General features: G+C 41.6%; 1 protein-coding gene across 1 annotated transcript in view; it reads right to left on the bottom strand.

Moving 5' to 3' along the window:
- Nucleotides 1-2,919: 2,919 nt before the first annotated feature.
- Nucleotides 2,920-20,973, bottom strand: part of TBC1D30 (TBC1 domain family member 30) — an 85,959-nt gene continuing 67,905 nt past the window's right edge. The window contains exons 10-13 of the mRNA XM_060025161.1: nt 14,281-14,393; nt 12,368-12,507; nt 9,760-9,966; nt 2,920-6,507 (exon numbers count right to left, since the gene is read on the bottom strand). Coding sequence (XP_059881144.1) covers nt 5,720-6,507; nt 9,760-9,966; nt 12,368-12,507; nt 14,281-14,393 — 1,248 coding nt within the window. The 3' untranslated portion in view covers nt 2,920-5,719. The remainder of the gene's footprint in view (nt 6,508-9,759; nt 9,967-12,367; nt 12,508-14,280; nt 14,394-20,973) is intronic.

Genomic DNA, 20,973 nt, shown 5'->3' with positions numbered 1-20,973 from the left:
TCCAGGGGTTGGGAGACACCTGGGTTGAAATATCAGCTAAGTCCCACCCAGAAAGCTGTTGGCCCCTTAGGGAAATTGATCCACCTCCTCCCCAAGGATCAACATCACCTAAAGAAAAACTAGAAGTGCTACAGGAATATATAGAAGGAATGCAAATATTAAGAAACAGTCAACTTTCTGGTTTTTTAACCTTAAACAGAAGACTCTCGAGGCCCCTGGGATGCAGGGTATAGCAGTCAGATAAGGCTTGCCTGTGCTGGAAGGAATGAAGAGAATGGGATAGAGAGTGACTTTGAAAAAGGTCAGTGGGTTTGATCAGAGCTGAGCACCAGGAAAGAAGTAGACTCAGATTCAGGACACAGGCAGCAAGGAAATTCATGGGAGCTGATCCAACCCCCAGAGTCTGTGGGTCCCCATTTGGTCCCTATTTAATTGAGCCCAGGCTGCCTTTGTGGAAGAGCTACACTGCACAGTTCTGCTTTAGCCATCATCCAGTAAGGGCTTCCCATCCGTAGCTGTATCCTAGTGATTCTATGACTCCAGACTTCACTGAAACTTTCATCTGAACTGCCTCATGTGGATAAGAGATAACTGCCATTTCAATGGCCCCAACACTCATGGGCCATTGCACTTCCATAATTAATGTAACCATTACCCCTATTCTCAGATGTTTACATTGTTTCTACTGTTTCCAAATTTCCTCTAGTAAATTTAACAGTGCAATGAAAATTTGCACATAAAACTTTCACTGCTATCACTTGCAACTCTAAAATATCTTAATATGCTTCGATGAAACCCGGTAATGGCTATTTTCTCAAGTTCAAAGATACCAAATCTCAAGCACCACTTCCCTCTCAAAGGATGCAATTAGGGATCATTTGATAAAGTTAAATATTTGTTGATTTTTAAAAAATCTCTTAGTGAGCAAAGAATAAAAGGTACTTTCCTTAACCTGATAAAAGATACCTACCAGGAATCTCAGGAAACATCTGACTTAATTGTTTTCTTAAAAGTCAGGAATGAGATATGAATGCCCATTATCACTGCTTCTATCAATGATGGAGGTCCTAGGGAAAAAAAAGAAAGAAACTACTGCCTCATCCGGAGGTGTAGAGAAACAGGCATTCTGCTTGTATATATAGTAAGTTCAGTCTTCAAGGATGGCAACTTGGCAATACATATATATAAGTTTTAAAAATGCACATACTTTCTGACCCTGCAACTCCACCTGGATGAACATACCTTAAGAAAATTCTTAGGGTTGTGTACAAACTTATAAGTATTAGGATGTTCTCTCCAGTACTATCTACAATGAAAAAATACCTGTTTGAGATACACACTACAATATATAAAACAAAATAAACAACAAGGATTTACTGTACAGCACAGGGAACTATATTCAATATCTCTTAATAATCTATAATGGAAAAGAAGCCAAAAAATTATACATACATATATGTATAACCAAATTACTTTACTATATACCTGAAACTAACACAATATTGAAAATCAACTACACTTCAATTTAAAAAAAAACAAACACCTCGTGGACGAGACACTGGTTATGTGAATTCTGGCAAAAACACATGATGAAATAACAGTTACTGAAAATGATACTGTAAAAGAGCATTTAATGGAAAGAAAGCTTAGTTTTCTCAATATACCTTTTTGTAGATAGTGGTGTGTATATACACGAACACACATAAAAAAACATAGTAGAGAGACCCATACCAGAATACCAATGATTCCTCATGCTCTTTCTGTTTTCCAGATTTTCTTAACACATGTCATTTTTCTAATTAGGAAACTAATATATTTAAAATGCTGCCTCAAATGACAGCTGTAGGTAGCAAAAAGAAGTGGCTCAGCAGCTCTATTTACAATAGGCAGGACATGGAAGCAACCTAAGTATCCATCGACAGATGAATGGATAAAGAAGATGTGGCACATAGATACAATGGAATATTACTCGGCCATAAAAAGAAACGAAATTCAGCTATTTGTAATGCGGTGGATGGACGTAGAGACTGTCATACAGAGAGAAGCAAGTCAGAAAGAGAAAAACAAATACCGTATGCTGACGCATATATATGGAATCTAAAAAAAAAAAAAATGGTCTGAAGAACCTAGGGGCAGGACAGGAATAAAGACGCAGATGTAGAGAATGGACCTGAGGACACGGGGAGAGGGAAGGGTATGCTGGGACGAAGTGAGAGAGTGGCATGGACATATATACACTACCAAACGTAAAACAGATAGCTAGTGGGAAGCAGCCGCATAGCACAGGGAGATCAGCTCGGTGCTCTGTGACCACCTAGAGGGGTGGGATAGGGAGGGTGGGAGGCAGGGAGACGCAAGAGGGAAGAGAGATGGGGATATATGTATATGTATAGCTGATTCACTTTGTTATACGGCAGAAACTAACACACCATTGTAAAGCAATTATACTCCAATAAAGATGTGAAAAAAAAAAAAAAGTGGCTCAGAAAGAGTAAAGGGAGATTTTATGAGGGGAGATGGCAGGCTGTACACTTGACCACGGCTCTCCGTTATCTAGAATCCATAAGACCAGGAAGCTAAATGGCATTCTTATTGTTCTATTTTATTAAAACAAAGAAAAATGACAGATCCACAGGTTATTTTTATACACACACATACTTCCACACACACATACACACACACGCATTCCTGAATAAACTCTTTTACTCATATTCGGGAACTCGCCATTTTGCCAAGTTCTTGGCAGGTCATAGGCCACCCAGCAACCCAGTGATTAGACTGGCGGAGATGGAGTTTATTGGGCTGTTCTCTTGGTTCACGTGACCAAGGTGGGGTAAAGTTGACAGGGTAAGAGAAGGGGGTGGGGAAAGTCACAACAGCGTTCTATGCAGGCGCTCAGATAAACAACGTCACAATAGCTACAATAATGAGAATCTTTATGCATATATCTTTGTAATCAGTACAGTTCTTCAGAACAAGAGAGACTGAAAAAGGGAATACAATATTCCAAACAGTTACAGCCCCATAGGTTGACATTACAAACTAGGTTTAAAGTATCTGGAGGCTTTTGTAAGAGAACCGAGGTGCAGAGACATGAGGAGTCGGCTCCGGCCTAAGTGCTGACGGGGTACAGACATATCTAAAAATGAAGAAACCGCTACTTGGTAAGTACTGGTGCTGGCATACAGTGTCCAATACAAAGAAGATAAAAGTCCATACTGGTCTCTTCGTACATGCTGTGTGCTACAGGCTACTGCAGATCCTTTATTTTCTAAAGTAGGCAAAGCTCACAAGTTGACCGATACACATGGTGATTACATGGTACAACGCATGCACTTTAACAGGACAGAGTGCTTTCACAGGAATCTGTCAGGTTTGGAAATCCTGATGAGGTCATTTTGACCTCAAAGGACTATTTTCCTTTCAGTAGTTTATTCATTCATTCAACAGATACTTATCCCAAGCCGTGTGCCGTCACATCCATTCTTTTCTCAGGAAGACCAACCCCAGGAAACAGATACAGCATGTGCTGCTAACCCTAAGACAGGTGGCAGACAGCGATGGTACACGCCTAAGAACTGCAGTAAGTGCCCTCCACCGCCTCACCCACCTCCCCAGACCCAGACCCTCCGGGAGCTGGGAGCTGACTCAAGAGAGAAAAGAAAAATTCTCTATTCAAGTCAGACATCCCTCAAGGGGAAATGACTGTTCTGACTCACTTGGGAAGGGGGAGGAGGAAAGAATACAAGGTGGAATGTAAAGTTCAGCAGATGGAAGAAAATCGTTTCACTGCCCTAACTTTGGAAAATGCAGTGGGTCTCGTCCTGGGGGTGGTATGCGAAGTAATCCCGACTCTCCACCTACACCCTTCCCAAGACACAGGCTGTGGGAGCGGCTGCTTTTTAAGAAGCTGCATGCTAACTTCAGATGGCACAGAATTCTCCTGCAAGACCAAAACTGCAATAACTTATTAGTCATATTTTCCACCTTCAGTTCTTTGGAGGGTAAAAATACCACAAAAGGGATAACTTTTCTCATTGTATATATCATTCTTGTGTTTTCTGTGCAAAAAAGCCCACACAACCACATTCTCTGTTTTATTATAAAAATTAGTGCCTCTCATAGTAAAAACTCTTTCTAAAACTATAGCTTTGGTTTCAGAATTAACAATCCAATTAGCTCCAATGAATACTGACTGCCTCATCAAAATGCCGGCAAGCCTAGCCGAGGTCTTCCAGGGAACGAGGATAAAAATGCCAAGTCTATCTTCTAACGTTGGTGGGAGAAGGGGATTGAGGAGTGAGCCTTTTGTCCAGCCAAAATGACAGCTGCATGAAGCATTTTTTAAATGAACTACGTTTTCGGATAAGAAGGTCAAAGCTGGTTTTATGAAATGCCATCTCAGGACTCTGTACCATCTGGAGAAAGGTCCTTTGAGTCAGGAGGGAGTGCAGTGAATAGCTTCCCAGTCTTGGTTTCTAGAACCTATGTAGCCAATGCACCTGGGTACACGGAGCATAAAACCCACCTACTGCACTGGAGGCAATGTGGCTGAGTCACACTGAGTATTGGGAGTATTTACCTTGCGTATCTGAAGTACTACTTCACCTCTGTGTGGCTCAGAGTTCCCATCTGCATGGTGGAGATAACAGGTGCTGTCTCTGGGGAGGAATGGGCGAGACAGAGCTAGAAAGCACTGGGGCCTTCTCCGGGGAAAGGCAGTGTTCAAGTAAGAAAGTACTCAACAAAGTACTCCCATCCATTAAAAAAAGCACAAAATTCAAGTAACAGAGTTGCAGGTGCCATGTTCCGGCTTTTGAGCAGAGGCTCCTCGCATCTGCAGTGGAGAACTGATAGGTAAATGAGCTGCATGGTGGAGGCCAGACAAGCTCTGTATAGAGCCCATGGATCATCCCACCAACGAGGACCAAAACTCTGCTTAAGAAGCGAACACGAAGCTCGAGGAAAGCTCAGTGGAGTCAGCAAGCTGTTGAGAGCAATTGCTTAAGGCATAACCCATTTGTGTCCTCTTCATAAGATCTTCCAGCTGATGATCAAGCTACATTTCAACAGATAAAGGTTTTCTTCCTTTTGCGGGTAGAAATAGAAAGTGAAAGAAAGGCTATCTAGATTTTTCTCCTGCATTTTAGCACAAGAATAAAACCCAGTTTTGAGACTGGCTGAAAGAAACTACTGAAGGAAAACTCACACGTACAAACATTCTCCCCAGGGGGGCACGAAGAGGGAAATTGGGAAGTTCTTTGCAACTAAGGAACTTACTTTCTTTTTACAGTTTCTGTTCTAGCAAGCTAGTGTGTGCATGCTTGAGTATTAATAACACCCAGAGAACTGGAAGGTTGGGTGGGGGGGTTGTCAAAGGCACCCTGAAGGCCCTCAGAACAGGAGGAAGGAAGAGGGGTTAACAGCCTAGATACAAAGTCTTTTCGAAACAGCTCACAATGAAAAGTTAGGAAAACTTCACACTTTAAAACCACAATATTTATTTTGCCACAAGAACCCACTGTATCGATGATCGGAAGACATCCCTATTCTAGCACCCATTATAAAATTTCCAGTTCCCATTTTTATGAACCGTTGCTCATCTCTGAACCTATCTCTTCGTTTTCAATGGACAACTGAAGCTCTCTTGGAGCCATCCAGCTGGAACCCTTCTGCCACCGTGAAGAGGTGAATGTGGATACACAGTTGCTGAAAGATGTCACCGTTTCTTAGTACTACTGTTTCCACCGCTGGACTTGCTGAAGCTCCTGCTCATGTAAGGAAAGTGCACGGTTGGGGTTCTTTCTGTAGGACCATATAATCCCAAATTCCTGGCAGTGGCTGACTTCCGCAGTGGCTTGACGCTGGGAAAGGGGCTAAAGATGGGAGTTTTCGGGTGGCTGCCTTGGGGAGACTTGCCAGGGGCCTTGTTTCCTCCAGGTGTGTCTGGCGGCTCCGGGAGGTGCTGCTGGCAGGGCAGGTGCACCTTGGGATCAGTTTCAGCAGCAGCATCCCTTGCGTTCAGTTCCAAGGCTTCTAACTTCACCTGGACCACAGACACGTCGGCATCAGCATCCCCAAACAGTGGCTCTGGAGACTGCCCTTCGATGGTCCTCCCAGTGCCGCCATCAGAGCTGCCACCTTCCCTTTGAGCTGCCCCCGCACAATCGGAGGAAAATGCCTGCACTGCCCCCAGACTGTGAGTCTTGCAGCCCTCGTTCTGCTCGTCTATCAGCCCGACGGTGTCCCCACAGCCCAGCTGACTCTTGGTCCTCGCCGTGTTCTTTTTGTGGACCCGGATGTGAGTTCGCCATGGAGAATTGAGCTTGGTCCTGAGGTCTTCATAGGGGATGGGAGATACTTTGCCTCCTGTGTGACCAGGGATGTGGATGACGGCATTCTTGGCAGCTCTGTTTGACATTTTCATCTTCTTTCCTAAAAGAAGGTGGTTTATAACTGGAGAGTTGTTTACCTGAGATGGGAGAATGCTGGTCACTGGCCCTTTGTCTGAAAGAAATGTTGAAAGGTCGTGTGAAAGGTACCACAGAGAAAGACATCCAGCACAGAACAGGAGTCACACACAGGTTGTGCCCGGACCCTGCCCACATATTTCCCAGGTCTTGGCAGAGTCATGTAACTGAAGGCAGCAGAAACTGAATTCGATCCTAGAGCCTGGGGTACGGATCCCCTCCTCTTCAAAGAGGAGGAGACAAGCGGCTGAGGATACAAAAAGGAACAGACTCTGACCCGTTGTTACTAATTAGAGCCCAGCCTCCCTAATGTTTTTTACAGAGAGCCTTGTGTCTGAGAAGCAACCTCGGAGGTCTTGTATCTAGGAAATCTTTGAGGATTTTTTTTTTAAATAATAGGTCAAACACTATGACCATATAGATTACCAGCTGTCAGCTTCTGAGAGGTAGAAAAACAACACACTGCATATTATTGAGAGACAGCAGAATGAGAGAAGTGATAAGAAGGTGGTAAAAATGCAGTGACATCACAGCTATCCAGTGCCTGGCTCTAGTTCCACTCCTGTGTCCTCAATTGACTTTGAAAGCAAATTGAAAACAGGAAAGCACCAAAAGCTGTGTTCTCCTGCAAGGCACTGTTAACAGTATTACCGTCCTCATCCTGCGGCTGACCGAGCCCCTATTTCCAATGAAGCTTCAACATTCATGGCCCCAGGGACGACAGCTGCAGGCAGAAGTATCAAGAGCAGACCTCGCCGCCTTTGGCCTTTGTGTGAACAGCCTTCCTCCTGATATCCAGGTCACGTGGCTGAACTCCCGTCTGTGCTTCTCGACTGCTCCTATCTACCTACCTCTGGTCACAGTCCAATCTTCACTGAAATTTTGACACCTGTTTCCTCTTCGCTCTATGTCCTCTTACCTACCTCGGTTACTTTACTGCCTCGGTGACTGACCCATCCTCCACCTGCCCAGTTCCATCCTAAACCTCATCACTCGGCTCTGCCTCATGTGAAAAATATTTAACTCTCATATTCCTCTCTTTGACTCTTCCAGCTCTCAGACTCTCGACGTAACTATACTTGGTACTAAACCATAAAGATTTCCGTTCCTTGATCCCTCAATCTTCTCATAACCTCTCACCGTCTCCTCGGCTCAATTACACCCCTACCCTGCTAGATGCACGGTGGATCCCTTGGACCACACCTCACCAATAACCACACATCCAGGCATCCCTATGGCTTCATCACACAGGCCTGGCAAAACTCCACTCTAGATCCACAATTCACATTCTCCTTTCCAAAACAGGAGCTGCTAATAGCTGCTGGGGGTGGGGATGCGGGTGGGGGGAAATCACACAGCCATGTGGATTGATTTCCCTTAAATTCATAACTTCCTATTTTTGTTAGGTCCGCAATGCCGCTGAACAAACTTTCTTTCCCTCTCCCATTGCTTCCGATGGCCGATCCAAATCTTCATTACTTTCTTTAAGCTCCCACCCAACCTTCAACTTACTCCCAAGCAAACAACTTTTCCTCCAATTTCTTCATACAAACAGAAGCTATCAGGACTGAAAAGCCTTAACTTCCTGTCCTCCCTAACCTAGGAAGCTGGTACCTCAACCACCATCCTTACCACCTTCCTTTAAATCTCAGAAGCTGAGGACTTTTGCCTCTAGCACAAGTTCAATCTCTCCGCCTGTGCTGCTGATCCTATCCTACACCATCTCCTCTAAAACCCCCGCTACTCAAAGTGCAATCCCCACCCAGCAGCAGTGGCATCGCCTGGAGGCTTATTGGAAATGCATCATCTCAGTCCCACCCACAGCTACTGAAGCAGATTCCTCATCTTGACACATCCCCAAGTGATGCGTATTCACACTAAAGTTTGAGAAACAATGCTCTCAAACTTTGCCCTTGAGCAGCAATCTCTCCCTAAAAATAACCACATAAACCCTGATCTAGAGTAGGGGTCAGCGAACTTTTCCTGTAAAGGACCAGACTATAAATATTTTAACCACTGTAGTGCAAAAGCAGCCAATAGACAATATGTAGACAAATGGGCATGCCTGTGTTTCAACAAAACTTTATTTATAAAAACAGGCAGTGCGCAGAATTTGACCTACAGACCATAGTTTGCTGACCCCTGACTAGAGTACAGACACTGGGCAGATTTAGTACCCAATGGCAATTGTTCACCATTCCACCTAAAGCTTCTGAAAGTGGTTGGAAAATAACTACATAAAGAATCAGAACATGGGGGTTCTAGCCCTAGCCTGACCACTCACTATAGTTATATAATCCTAGACAGTTGCTCAGCCTTCCTGAATTACCATTTCCTCATTTTTTAAAAGGATAGAAGAATATCTGTCCTTGCCTTTCTCATAGATTTAAGGACAAATGAGGATATGTATGTGCCAATGTTTTGAAAATTAAAGTGTTAGAGTTGTTAGTTCCTTTTGTGATTGCTTTTTTAATGATTCAGGATAAAGTAAGAATCTTTAAGAAGTTGCCTACTCCTCCCCAACAAGTGAAAGGTAAATTCAGTTTTTTTGCAAGATCAGTCACATGCTCACAAGCCTCTTAAAAACACGTCAAATTTGTATCTTGGTTAATCCTGGATCGGCATCATTTTCATTAGGATTTCGCTTAAAAGAAGACAAACCAATTCCCAAATCAGCATATATTAAACAATAAATCAGACTGTTCATTGGGATTTGGGGAATTTAAAGGAAAAAAGAAGCTTGACAATCCTTGGAAAAGAGCATTTCCAACTGCAGTACAATTGTGTTCTTCTCAGCAGACTCCCAAGACACTGCTAACCCACAGTCAGCAGGCACAGTAATGGCTTTTTCCGTTTCCTCTGATCACAACATCTGTTGTATTACTACCTAAATGACTGGTAGCAATATTATTTACCAGTATACAGATGATTAAATTCTACTTCCAAATGTCTGAAATTTAAGAGGCAATAGCTCCCAAATGTCTCAAATCCAAGGACTGCATGGCTTTGCAACATTCTAATCATTTGTAAAGCCTTCTCCACAAGCATACAGAGTAAAGAAGTATTGAATACCATCAATTGCCTGGTCCTTGGGACCTTTCTCTTATTTAGAGCCTGATAAGATAAAATAAAAAGTGAGAAGATAAAGATGTTATTGTCTCCTGCCAGCTGTGTTGGTGGATGCCGAGCCAGAGTGAGCAGTAATTCCCAGGACATCCTGGGAATACTTGGTCTTCCTTTCACAAGTTGACATGGAGCTGAAATTGACTCAAACAAAGAAGTACATTACCTGCCCTGATATACACCTGATGAACCTGCTGCTGCTGCTTCTTTTTAATCCGAGAATATTGCTGCTTCAGCGCGTTGATATCTGTGGTCATGCGTTCCATCATCATACTGTTAAAAGCTGCATGGTATTCACTTCGGCAGGAGTTGATCGCTCCTGGACTCAGCTCCGCAATGTTATTGGATCTCAGATTCTGGTCCCCATTTGGCTCTATATTCCAAGGAATAGAGACAAGGAGACACTATCACAGGAGGAGAACGGGACTAACTGGGAATTGCTTACACTATATAACCTGGGGTAGTATCTTAACCTCCAGGAAATTCTGAACCATAAAAAACATGTACACTAGAATTTGTCTAGTACTTGTTTTTATTTGGTCCTGAAAACATTTCTGCATTTTCTTATTAGGCTAACTGTGAGTCTGAAACGAGCTGTGTGGGTTCATTGTTTGATTTTATGACCCCTTTGTTCATTATATGGACATAAGATCCGCTGTTTCCAGATAAAAAATCACTGTCATTTTCTAAAATTCCCTTAGAAAAATATCACTCTAGTTTTCTAAAGTCAGGGTACAGATTTCCATATAACCACATGAGGATTTACAAGGTTCCACATAACTAACTGCACGAGGACTCACAACTATAAATTTGTAAATTTTACACTGTAGGGTTTAGTCAGTCATTAAAAGTGAGTTTTTCTTAAGTTAAAAACAGCAAGACATTCTATAAGATTATCAAGAATTTAGATCATGGTATCACTAGAAACGAAATGTTTTTATTCATTTAACAAGCACTTCCTGACTGTCTACTATGTGTGTTATGTCTGACGTGGTTTCTGCTCCTGTTAACACCAACAACTCGTAGATTTATCCCTCAAATAAATTTGAGATTACCTCCAAGAAACAGAAATAAGTACTGTGTGAAAATACACTCACATGCCACACAGGTAAACAGGGGATAAAATTAGGCTTTTCTAACACGATATGTAAAACTTGCCTGGGGACAAGCTTAAGAAAAAAGATTAGTAGGGGATTTCAAGTATCCTAACATCTGCTGAAAGTGTTATTCAGATAAAGACCGAACATCTGGTAAACTTTCTTTTTTATTGAAAATACTTCTCTAAGGAGAAGAAAATTAAAAGAGGACCTCTAATCTAACTAAAGTAAAACCAACAAGAAAGACTAAGGATGAAATTTAGGAGAAAATAACCATGTCATCCCAGAGCCTATAATTGCACAGAAAGAATAACAGGGGGGAAAAAAATGGAACGTAGACCCAGATGACAGAAAGCAGATTCAAAAACATTAGAGTTAAAATACTAATTGATCCCGTAGCTAGAAACCAAAAGCTAAAATTCGGGCAACTAAAGAGGAGATAGAAACCATTACAAAACCAACAGAACTCTTGTTGAGTTCAGATTTTTTTAAGTCATTTAAAAAGATGACAGGGGAGTGCATACCAAGAACACACACACAAAATGACATGAACCGAACATTAAGCAGGTTAAAACTCAAAACAAGCTGAGGCTTGCAGAACATACTCAAAACTACCACGACCAAAACAACAACAAAACAAACAGACAAACAAAAAGGAAGCCTTCTAAGCAAGAGGAACAAAAACAAGAAGATAGCCCCATGACTTTGAGAAGGCAGTATAAAGCTAGCAGATGGCAAAGAGAATGCAGAGGTGCCTGACATCTTTTGTTTCTGTCCTCTTTCAGCACGGAGAATGGTCTTCAAACTAGAATAAATGTCATAAAGGAAGAGCTGCCACCAAAGATAGGAAAGATCACAGTGGGGGAACCGCGAACTGCTTCAAAAGAGTTCATTACACGAATAATGTCCAATCTATTTTCTGCAAGAAAAAAACAAACATAGCATGACATTCAATTCAGAGCACCACTTTTTAAGGGGGATACTATCAAACTGCAGGACATTTAGAGGTGAATTTATAGAACTTTAAAAGTTCTGGAAGACATATCTTTGAGAAATTCTGAATTTGGACCATGAAGAAACTTTTGGGGGACGTGATGACTGTCCTCAAGATTCAAAGGAGACATCCAGCAGAAGAGGGAGCAGACTTGTTCTATTTTGTTCTGAAGAGAAGAACTATTAATAGAACTAGTAAGTGGAGTTTCTCTCTTCAAAACTAGAAACGCTGGGCTAAGCAGAGGAATTAGCAGAATGTCTTATGAGATAATGAGTTTCTGGTCACTGAAATTCAAGTAGAGGTACCATAATATTTTGGCTTTAGGGAGTACTTCTATAGTGGAAAAGAAGCCAGTCTATAATGGATTCAATTTAACTCAAACAGAATGTAGTAAGCATCTATTATATGCCAGGCTCGGTGCTAAGGAACTGAGCACACAAACTTAAATCAGACGAGTGGGAGGCAAAACGAATCATAAAGAAAAAGAAATATGTATTATGCATGAAACACATAACAGAGAGATCCTCCTAAATGATAAAGTAACAGAGAAGTTACTTTTAATAAAGACCTTTAATAGTGGTAATCAGTTCGGGAAACAACAGGCATTTATAGGACACAATAATACTACCCTTGCTATAGTGAACCAACACATTGTGAGTATCTAATAGATGCCACCTCTTTACCTTTAACTTGCTTTTGGTACTTCTGCAGTTCAGGTGCCAGGAGCCCACTAAAAGGTCCGAGACACCCCACTGCATTAGCAATAGCATCTTCATCATCTGGGTCATTCTCTTCATCGCTGTCTCTGACCTTACCACGTCGTCTTGGAAAACATAAAAGAAAAAGGAATATTTTTCCAAAAAGTGGTATTATTTTTAAATAAGTAATATAGCCACATGACTTAAATGACATATATATAAGGTATATACATGATTATAATTTCTATAACATATTTATATATTTATATATTTATATAATTATATATTATATTTTTATAATTTATACATATATATATAAAGTCCATCTCCCATCCCTGTCCAACTTCTACCCTGTTCTTGCCCCACTTAATCCCCACAGGTGACCACTGTTACTAGTTTCTGATGTGCTCTTCAGCTTCCTTATCAGTTAAATAAGCAAATATGACTATACAGTCTCATTTTTCACCTCTTTTTCATAAGTATTAGCATGCTATATATAAGTACACTCTTCTGCACCTTGCTTTTATTCACCTAAAAAAAAAATCTCTCCATATTCACAGAGAGCTTCCTCCTCATCCTTTTCTTAATGTCTGCACTGTACCGTATGTATACATTATTGTTCGTATGTGTGCACTGTATTGTATGTATGTAGCCCATGTTATGGAACCAGGCTGCTAAATGATGCACACTCAAGTGGTTTCCAATATTAAACTATTATAAACAACACTGCAATAAATAACCTTATACCTACTGTGTTTTGCATGTGTACAAATATATTTGTTGGATAATTCAGAAAGGTAGAATTGCTGGGTCAAAGGATATATGCAATAGTAATGTGGGAAAATACGGTCAAATTGCCTGCCCCAAATCCCATGGTAATTAACCTCTCGTGAGCAAAGTGTAAGAGTGCCCGTTTCCCTATAGCCTTATCAACAGAGAGCACATCAACCTTTTGAATTTTTGTCAACCTGATAGGTGAAAAAAACAGAATCTCAATCTTGCTTTAAGCTGCATTTCTCTTAGTCCAAGTGAAGCTGCCTTTTATGTAAACTGCCTATTCCCATACTTTCATCATTTTTCAGATGGTGGTCATTTTCTTATTGACTTCTAAGAACTTTATATATGAGAGGAATCAGTTACAAATATTTTTTCACAAATATTTTTGTGTCTGCTTACGGAGGTTTTCTTTTGCTCTGTTTTGGTTTTAGTCATGCAGAAAATTATTTTTAAAGTACTTAATTTTTTATCCCTTATTGGTTTTTTTGAGTCAGTTATTAAGGCCTTCCCAATTCCAAAGAACTAAAGACATCCTTCCACATTTTCTTCTGCTTATTATTTCAGTTTTTTCTATTTAACTGTCTCATCTCTATGGAGTTTATCCTGATGTATGGTGTAAAGTATGACTCTAACTTTATTCCTTTCCAGACTGAGTCTCATTGGCCCAGCACCATTTACTAAATAGTATATCTTTTCAGTGTTGATTTACATTTTCATATATTAAATTCCTGTGTGTGTGTGTGTGTGTGTGTGTGTGTGTGTGTGTGTGTATACATATTTGTTAATTTCTGGTCTCCACAGTATTTTAAACTAGCTCATCTGTCTACACTTCTTTGATTCTACCCTTTTTTAATTACTGAGATTTTTAATATTTGATATTTTTAAATAAGTTGTGGGGTTGCTAAATATCCCTTCAGTTTATGTTCCAACCTTCTTTGGAAAGTACACTTTCAAAAATCTCCCTCTGGAATTTAAATCAAAACCTTTGGGAAAGAGGTATTCAGATTTTAAGCACCAAACTACTTCAAATGTATTTCTGGGGTTTAACAAATATTAATAACAAATTAAGGTATTAAGTCTTCCATCATGAAAACAAGAAGAAAAAAAAAAAAGGACCTTACCCAGAAACTGAGGTGGGCTTAATTGTGGCTGGGAATGGTGTAATGTTGTAGGTGTATTTTTCCCTCAGCTCTGCCAACTGTGGAAAAGGGAATGGAGCCATAGAATATACAGTCTGGAAAACAAGAACAAAAATGCCAAGTCTGAAATGGTGGCCTTAAACAGCTCTTATCAATCCTGCAAAGACATTAAAGTTCTATGATTTGGGTGTGAAGAGGTAGATACTGCTCCTTACACAGCAGGTGGAGAGAATATACTTCAGTATCGTTTTAGAGAAAGACAAAAGAATACTGATAAAACAACAGTTAGTCCCCAGATCAACCCAGCTGGGACTGGGCATGCCAACTGGTGAACATGGGTGGGCAAATGGGGACAGTCTGACGTTCTCTTGCTCATTTGATAGATGGGCTAATTCAGAAATTCCCAGCTCCCTATTACTTCTTTCGCCGTGAACCCATCAATCTTCTTCATAGGTACCACTCGTTTCTCAAAGCTTTGCTTGATGATTGTTATAAGCATCAAATGTCAGCCTTCCAGATACAATTATGTCCGGGGGACAATCTTGCGATCACCTGCAAGCTTTCTCCAAAGATACCACCTTTTCAAATGTCTGTGAATCAGTTCTAGGTGAAAATTGTTAACTGTTTTTTTTTTTTTTTTTTTTTTTTCAGTACGCGGGCCTCTCACTGTTGTGGCCTCTCCCGTTGCGGAGCACAGGCTCCGGCTGCGCAGGCTCCGCGGCCATGGCTCACGGGCCCAGCCGCTCCGCAGCATGTGGGATCTTCCCGGACTGGGGCACGAACGCATGTCCCCTGCATCGGCAGGCGGACTCTTAACCACTGCGCCACCAGGGAAGCCCCTTAACTGTTATTTTTAAAGAAAGAAAAAAAAGTGACAGGGTGTAAAGCACAGGCTGTTAAAAATCTATAAATAAAATTGGGAAAAGCACCTGTGCTTCCTCCAGGATTTTAAGATTATGTATCATTCTACCAGCAGGAGGAAAATCATCTTGTTTGTTCTCTTAATTTTATGAAAATTTAACTGCTCCAAACATATTTCTTCAATCTTTCGGGTTCTTATTCACCAGAAAATGTATATTAATCACATTAACTTTCATTTCTTCCAGGAAGCCATTCAAATGTCCTGATAACACTTTTCTAGGACAATATTTTGAAGTGGTATTTTTCATTTCAACAGTACTGTTTTCCTGAAGGCTTAGGAGATGTCTAATATCTGCACAGGTAGGAAAAGGAGGGCTCTGAAAGGGGCTTCCTAGCACTGCAGCCTCACCCCACAGCTCAGAGCCACCACCGGGACAGTCCACCACAATTTCGATTCTAAACAGTCTGCACATCTGACTGTCCCCAAACTTCTGTGGTATCCGCTTATACCTTAGTGTAACATCCCAAGATTCCAAACAAGGAAGTGTTGACTAAAATTCCTTCCCTTTGATTCTCCATTGCTTATTAGGCAAAGTTACACAGTTTATTGGGACCACAAAAGTCATCTCCAAGTCGTATTATCTCACACATACTTGATTACAGACAGTCCCTGACTTACAATGGTTCAACTTAAATGATTTTTCCAGTTTACGAAGGTGCAAAAGTGATACACATTCAGTAGAAACCCTTCTTTGAATTTAGAATTTGGAACTTTTCCTGGGTTTACGATATGCCATAGGTCCTCTCCCGTGATGCTGGGCAAGGCAGCTCCCCATCAGCCACGGGATCACGAGGGGAAACAACCAATACATTTACAACCATTCTGGACCCAGACAACCGTTCTGTTTTTCACTTGCAGTTCAGTATGCAATAAATTACGTGAGTTATTCAACTCTTCATCATAAAACAGGCTTCGTGTCAGATGATTCTGCCCAACTCTAGGCTAATGTAAGTGTTCTGGGCATGTTTAAGGCAGGCCAGGCTGAGCTGTGATGTTTGGTAGGTTAGGTGTATTAAATGCATTTTCAACGTATGAAGGGCTTATCTGGATGTAACCCCATCGGAAGTCCAGGAAGATCTGTGTACCCAAAAGGCTGAGAAGCAGTACAAATTTACTAACAGTCAACTGTTCCCCACTGGGAAGAAGCAGAAGGCGCCCTGTGGTTCCCACTAGGCTGGAGTGTGAGACTAAGCTGGTTCCCAACCTCTCTAGGCCTCCTTTCTCTCATCTGAAAAAATGAAGGCATGAAACTCAGGACGCTGGTTACCTCTGAGAGGAGAGGGGGTGGCGGGATCAGAGAGAAGGGTATGAGGGTGTTCACCTGTGCTGTTAATGTTTTATTTAAGTTGGGTCATAGGTGTCTAAGTTTTATTATTTTAATGCATTCTGTATGCCTGAAATACTTCATATAATTTCATTAATAACATGGTCAGAGTACACGCTCACATTTTTTGATCCCACAAAGTGTACCAGCAGCCCATCGCCCGAGAACCTGCTTTACTGCCAGTATGGAATTCTTCCCTCCTTGCTCCTGTGACCTGTCTTAACTCCACATACCCTTTTGAGGGAGATGGAAAGATGTGAAAACCTCAGCACCCCAACTTTAAGTGCAGAGCACGGCACCTCTGCTTGGGCCTCAGTACAGCAGCATCACTCTCTGACACATCAAATGTTGGTCCCGCTGCTGGGCCAAGAGTCAGCCTGTCCCTCACTCATGAGACTTTTCTTCCTTAACAATTTAGAAACCTGGTTCAGATTTCAAGAAACGCATACCATGCAATGAATAGCACGGTGACTATAGTTAATGATACTATATTGCGTATTTGAAAGTTGCTAAGAGAGTAGATCTTAAAAGTTCTCATCACAAGAAAAAAAATTTGTAACTGTGTGTGGTAATCGGTGTTGACGGGACTTACTGTGATCATTTCACAATATATACAAATATCGAATCATTATGTTGTATATCTGAAACTAGTGTAATGTTATATGCCAATCATATCTCAATAAAAGAGAAACCCACACCATCTGGATTCAAGTTTAAAAGATGAAATTATTAATGCTAGGAATTTCAAAATTCTCTACAAAGTAAGATGCCTCATTGGAGACAATTAGTGGGATGTCTAGCTGAAGATTCACTTGTTTTATTTTTGCCAGTTTTATTAAAAGTTATCAGAAAACTCCTTTGTCCAGCCTCATGAAGGAAGTGTGTAAGAAAAGAAAGTGCTAATAAGGACCTACTGTATAGCATGGGAAACTCTACTCAATACTCTGTAATGGCCTATATGGGAAAAGAATCTAAAAAAGAGTGGATATATATATATGTATAACAGATTCACTTTGCTGTACACCTGAAACTAACACAACATTGTAAATAAACTATACTCCAATAAATATTAAAAGAAAAAAAAGAAAGAAAGGGAAGTACATCTTGCCCCTACTCTGTCCCATCCTGCTCCAGGGTAAACAGTCTGGGGTCTTACCAAGCTTCCTTCAAGGGCGACTCAGCTAAAGACACTGGACCAAAAGGAACACTGGCTCCATTGAGCTGCATTCTCTATTCCTGGTCTTCCTTTCTCTATAATTTACTTTTAGTTAGCCCTTCAAAGCATACATCGGTGTTCCTGAAACAAATGTGCTAAGAGTACTTTGCATATACTCATTCACTTAAAGGTCTCACATGTCGGCAGGCATGTTTATCCCATGAAGGTACACCACACACACCACCACAGTCCTCAGGATACCTGAGAAACTGTAGACTTCCAACTGTGTAAATCAGAGATTTGTAACAGATTTCAAGAAAGGAATTTTACTAATCATCTTAGAGCCAAAGTATAGTACATGAATAGGGTCTTAGGGTTAGAAAGAAATTTAAACATAATTTAGTTCAACCTCCGTCCCAAGCAGGAGTTCCCTCTAATGCATCTCCAACAGATGATCATAAAGGCACTGCTGAAACACCTGCAGTTACGGGCACACACAATTCTGCAAGGCAGACCGTTTCATTTTGACAGCACTAATTAATCAAACAGTAACCTTCTACTGGACAAGCGTTCACATCCACGTAATTTCTACTTCATCACTGATACCAAAAAGGGAACAGTCCAAGGGCAGGTCCTGCCTCACGGCACGTGAAAGCTCCCCGCAGCTAACAGTAAATTATTGACAACCACTTCGGGCTAGGTTTTCCTAAGCACCTAAAACCCATCTAGTAAACAGCATCTAACTAACTTTTCTCTATATTACTCTTAAAGAATTCATGAGAGACTTTGTCAAAAGTCTTACTGAAATCCATATACACTATTTCATCAGCATTCTCCCAATATCTTTTTCTAACATTGTTTTTTTTTTGAAAATGGCCATTACTAGTAAAATAAAGGAGTAATGCAATTTGCAGGGGGAAAAAACCCAGTAGATTATTTTGCGTATGGCCCCTAGAACTGAAAAAAATACAGAAGACCAAACAGGGAGAACGTTTTCATCTCTTCAGCTCGAAAATAAAGATCTGTATGCAGTCCAAATTTTTCATCTGGAGTCATTTCAGGTTTTCTGACAGACTTAAAAGTCTACCATAATTGGATCACAGCCATTGAATTAATTTTTTTTAAGAGTACAGAAAAGAGAGTGCTTGAAATGACATTCAGCGTTTCTCTCCTTAATACTCTACGATGTCAAGGAAAACCAAGCCTATTTACTGCCCAAACTACCAACACACATTTAAATAGACATTTATATTTAGGCACTGCTGAAAAGGAGCTGTATTTCTCTTTTTCATTATTGACATGCTTTAAAAGAAACATGAAAACATAAATTGTACAAAATTTGGCTCAATTCATCTTCACCAGATGTTTCCCTCGGCAGGAGAAATGCTGCTAAAATGGAATTCTAATCAATCAAGCCACAGCCTACATTTTTCCTTCCAGGATTCTCTTAAAGCAGAGTAAAGAAGAGGTGCTCTTTTCTATTTTTTTTTTTTTTTTTTTTTTTTGCGGTACGTGGGTCTCTCACTATTGTGGCCTCTCCCGTTGCGGAGCACAGGCTCTGGACGCGCAGGCTCAGCGGCTCCGCAGCATGTGGGATCCTCCCGTACCGGGACACGAACCCGTGTCTCCTGCAATGGCAGGCGGACTCTCAACCACTGCGCCACCAGGGAAGCCCATCTCTTAATACTTAAGACTGGAAATTCCTGAAGGACAAAGATGGAGTACCTCAACATATCTATCATTCCTTCTGGCAATGTTTAAACTTTAGGTGAGATAAAACGTTCCTCATTCTTCTAAAAGGGATTTCAGCTTTTAGAAAGTCATGTTTTCAATAAGGTGGAAGCCCTGTGTTGGGTGGTGAGGAGAAGCACTTGGCCAGGTGTCGAGCTTGGGCCCCAGTTCTGGGTCTGCCACTAGACAACCTAAGAATATGGCAAGAGGCTCACTCTCCACGTCTTAGTTTCTTCTCTGTAAAATGACAGAATTAGGTTAGTGGACTGTTAAGCTTCTTTCAAACCAGTGTTTGTCTAAGTGTTAGCTCAAAGCCACTTGCATCAGAACCACCCACGGGCCAAATATCTGCCTTTTAATACACTCCTGACGTGCTGCTTACACACAGTCACGTTTGAAAACCACTGCCTCGAGTTCTAATGGTCTATAATTCTGTGTATGCACTGAGCAACCAGGTGGGTTCTTAGCGCTACATTAGATGTTATGGGAATACAGGGTAATACAAGGCCCTTATCATTAAGGAAGTTGCTAGATAAGATTAACATATTTGAAAAAATACCAAACAATATAAAATAATTTGTAATGAAAATTAAGTCAATTGCTGACAATCTTAAGTACTGAAGGAGTAGGGAAGAGGTATCATCAACGAGGGCTGAGATGACAGAGCCTGAGGGGAGGGGAGAACAGACTGAGTAGGATCCGGTAGGCAGAAAGGATCTGCCCAGATAGGGTGTCAGAGGGAACCACAAGCCCTGTCATGGGGATGAGCAAGGCCCACAGGGGACTGGGTGGGGACAGAGCTATGGCCAGTGCAATAGGTCCTGGCTGTGAAGTAGTGGGGAGCGCCTCTGGATAGGTAAGAAATGGGGCCACCACAGAATACCTCCAATGCAACCAGTGTGAAGACAAATCCACCTTCCTCCCCTGTGAACTTTTCCTCTTCTTCCTAAGCCAGAAACCTGGGGGCTGTCCTTGGTTCTCCCTGTCTTTCTCCCTCACCCCATGTCCACTTCCCATGGCCAAGTCCTGTCAACTTCACCTTCTAAGTACTGCCTCTGTTCCATTCTTGCTTCGACCCTTCACTGCCTCCCCATGGTGACCCCTTCAAGTCCACCCTTCACAGAGTTGCCCCTGTAATCAACATCAGACACAACTGAGACCATTTCCCTCTTCTCCCTAAAACCTCTCAGGCCCACAGCTCTTCTTCTCTTTCCAAAGGTTCCACAGAGGCCCAAGAACTCCAGCAAGCACAACCTCACAACCACTGACCTCCAGGATCAAGTCCACACTCCTAACCATGGGTTGTGGTCTCCCACGAGCCATCCCTGTATACCAAACTCCTGTAGCTTCCTTCCCACACCATAAAGGTTTTCATTGCCAATGCCTTGTCTCATGCTGTTCCCTCAGCCATGAACTGCCTGTCTGCTCTGCACCACTGCCTCAAACACACACACACACACACACACACACAGCCCGACCTACTCCGATCCATCTTTAAAGGTAAAACCAGGGCTTCCCTGGTGGCGCAGTGGTTGAGTCCGC

The sequence above is a fragment of the Delphinus delphis genome, chromosome 11, assembly GCF_949987515.2.
Source record: "Delphinus delphis chromosome 11, mDelDel1.2, whole genome shotgun sequence".
Taxonomy (NCBI): domain Eukaryota; kingdom Metazoa; phylum Chordata; class Mammalia; order Artiodactyla; family Delphinidae; genus Delphinus; species Delphinus delphis.
Note: the sequence above shows the minus strand (reverse complement) of the source record. Positions and strands in the feature narration are given on the sequence as shown.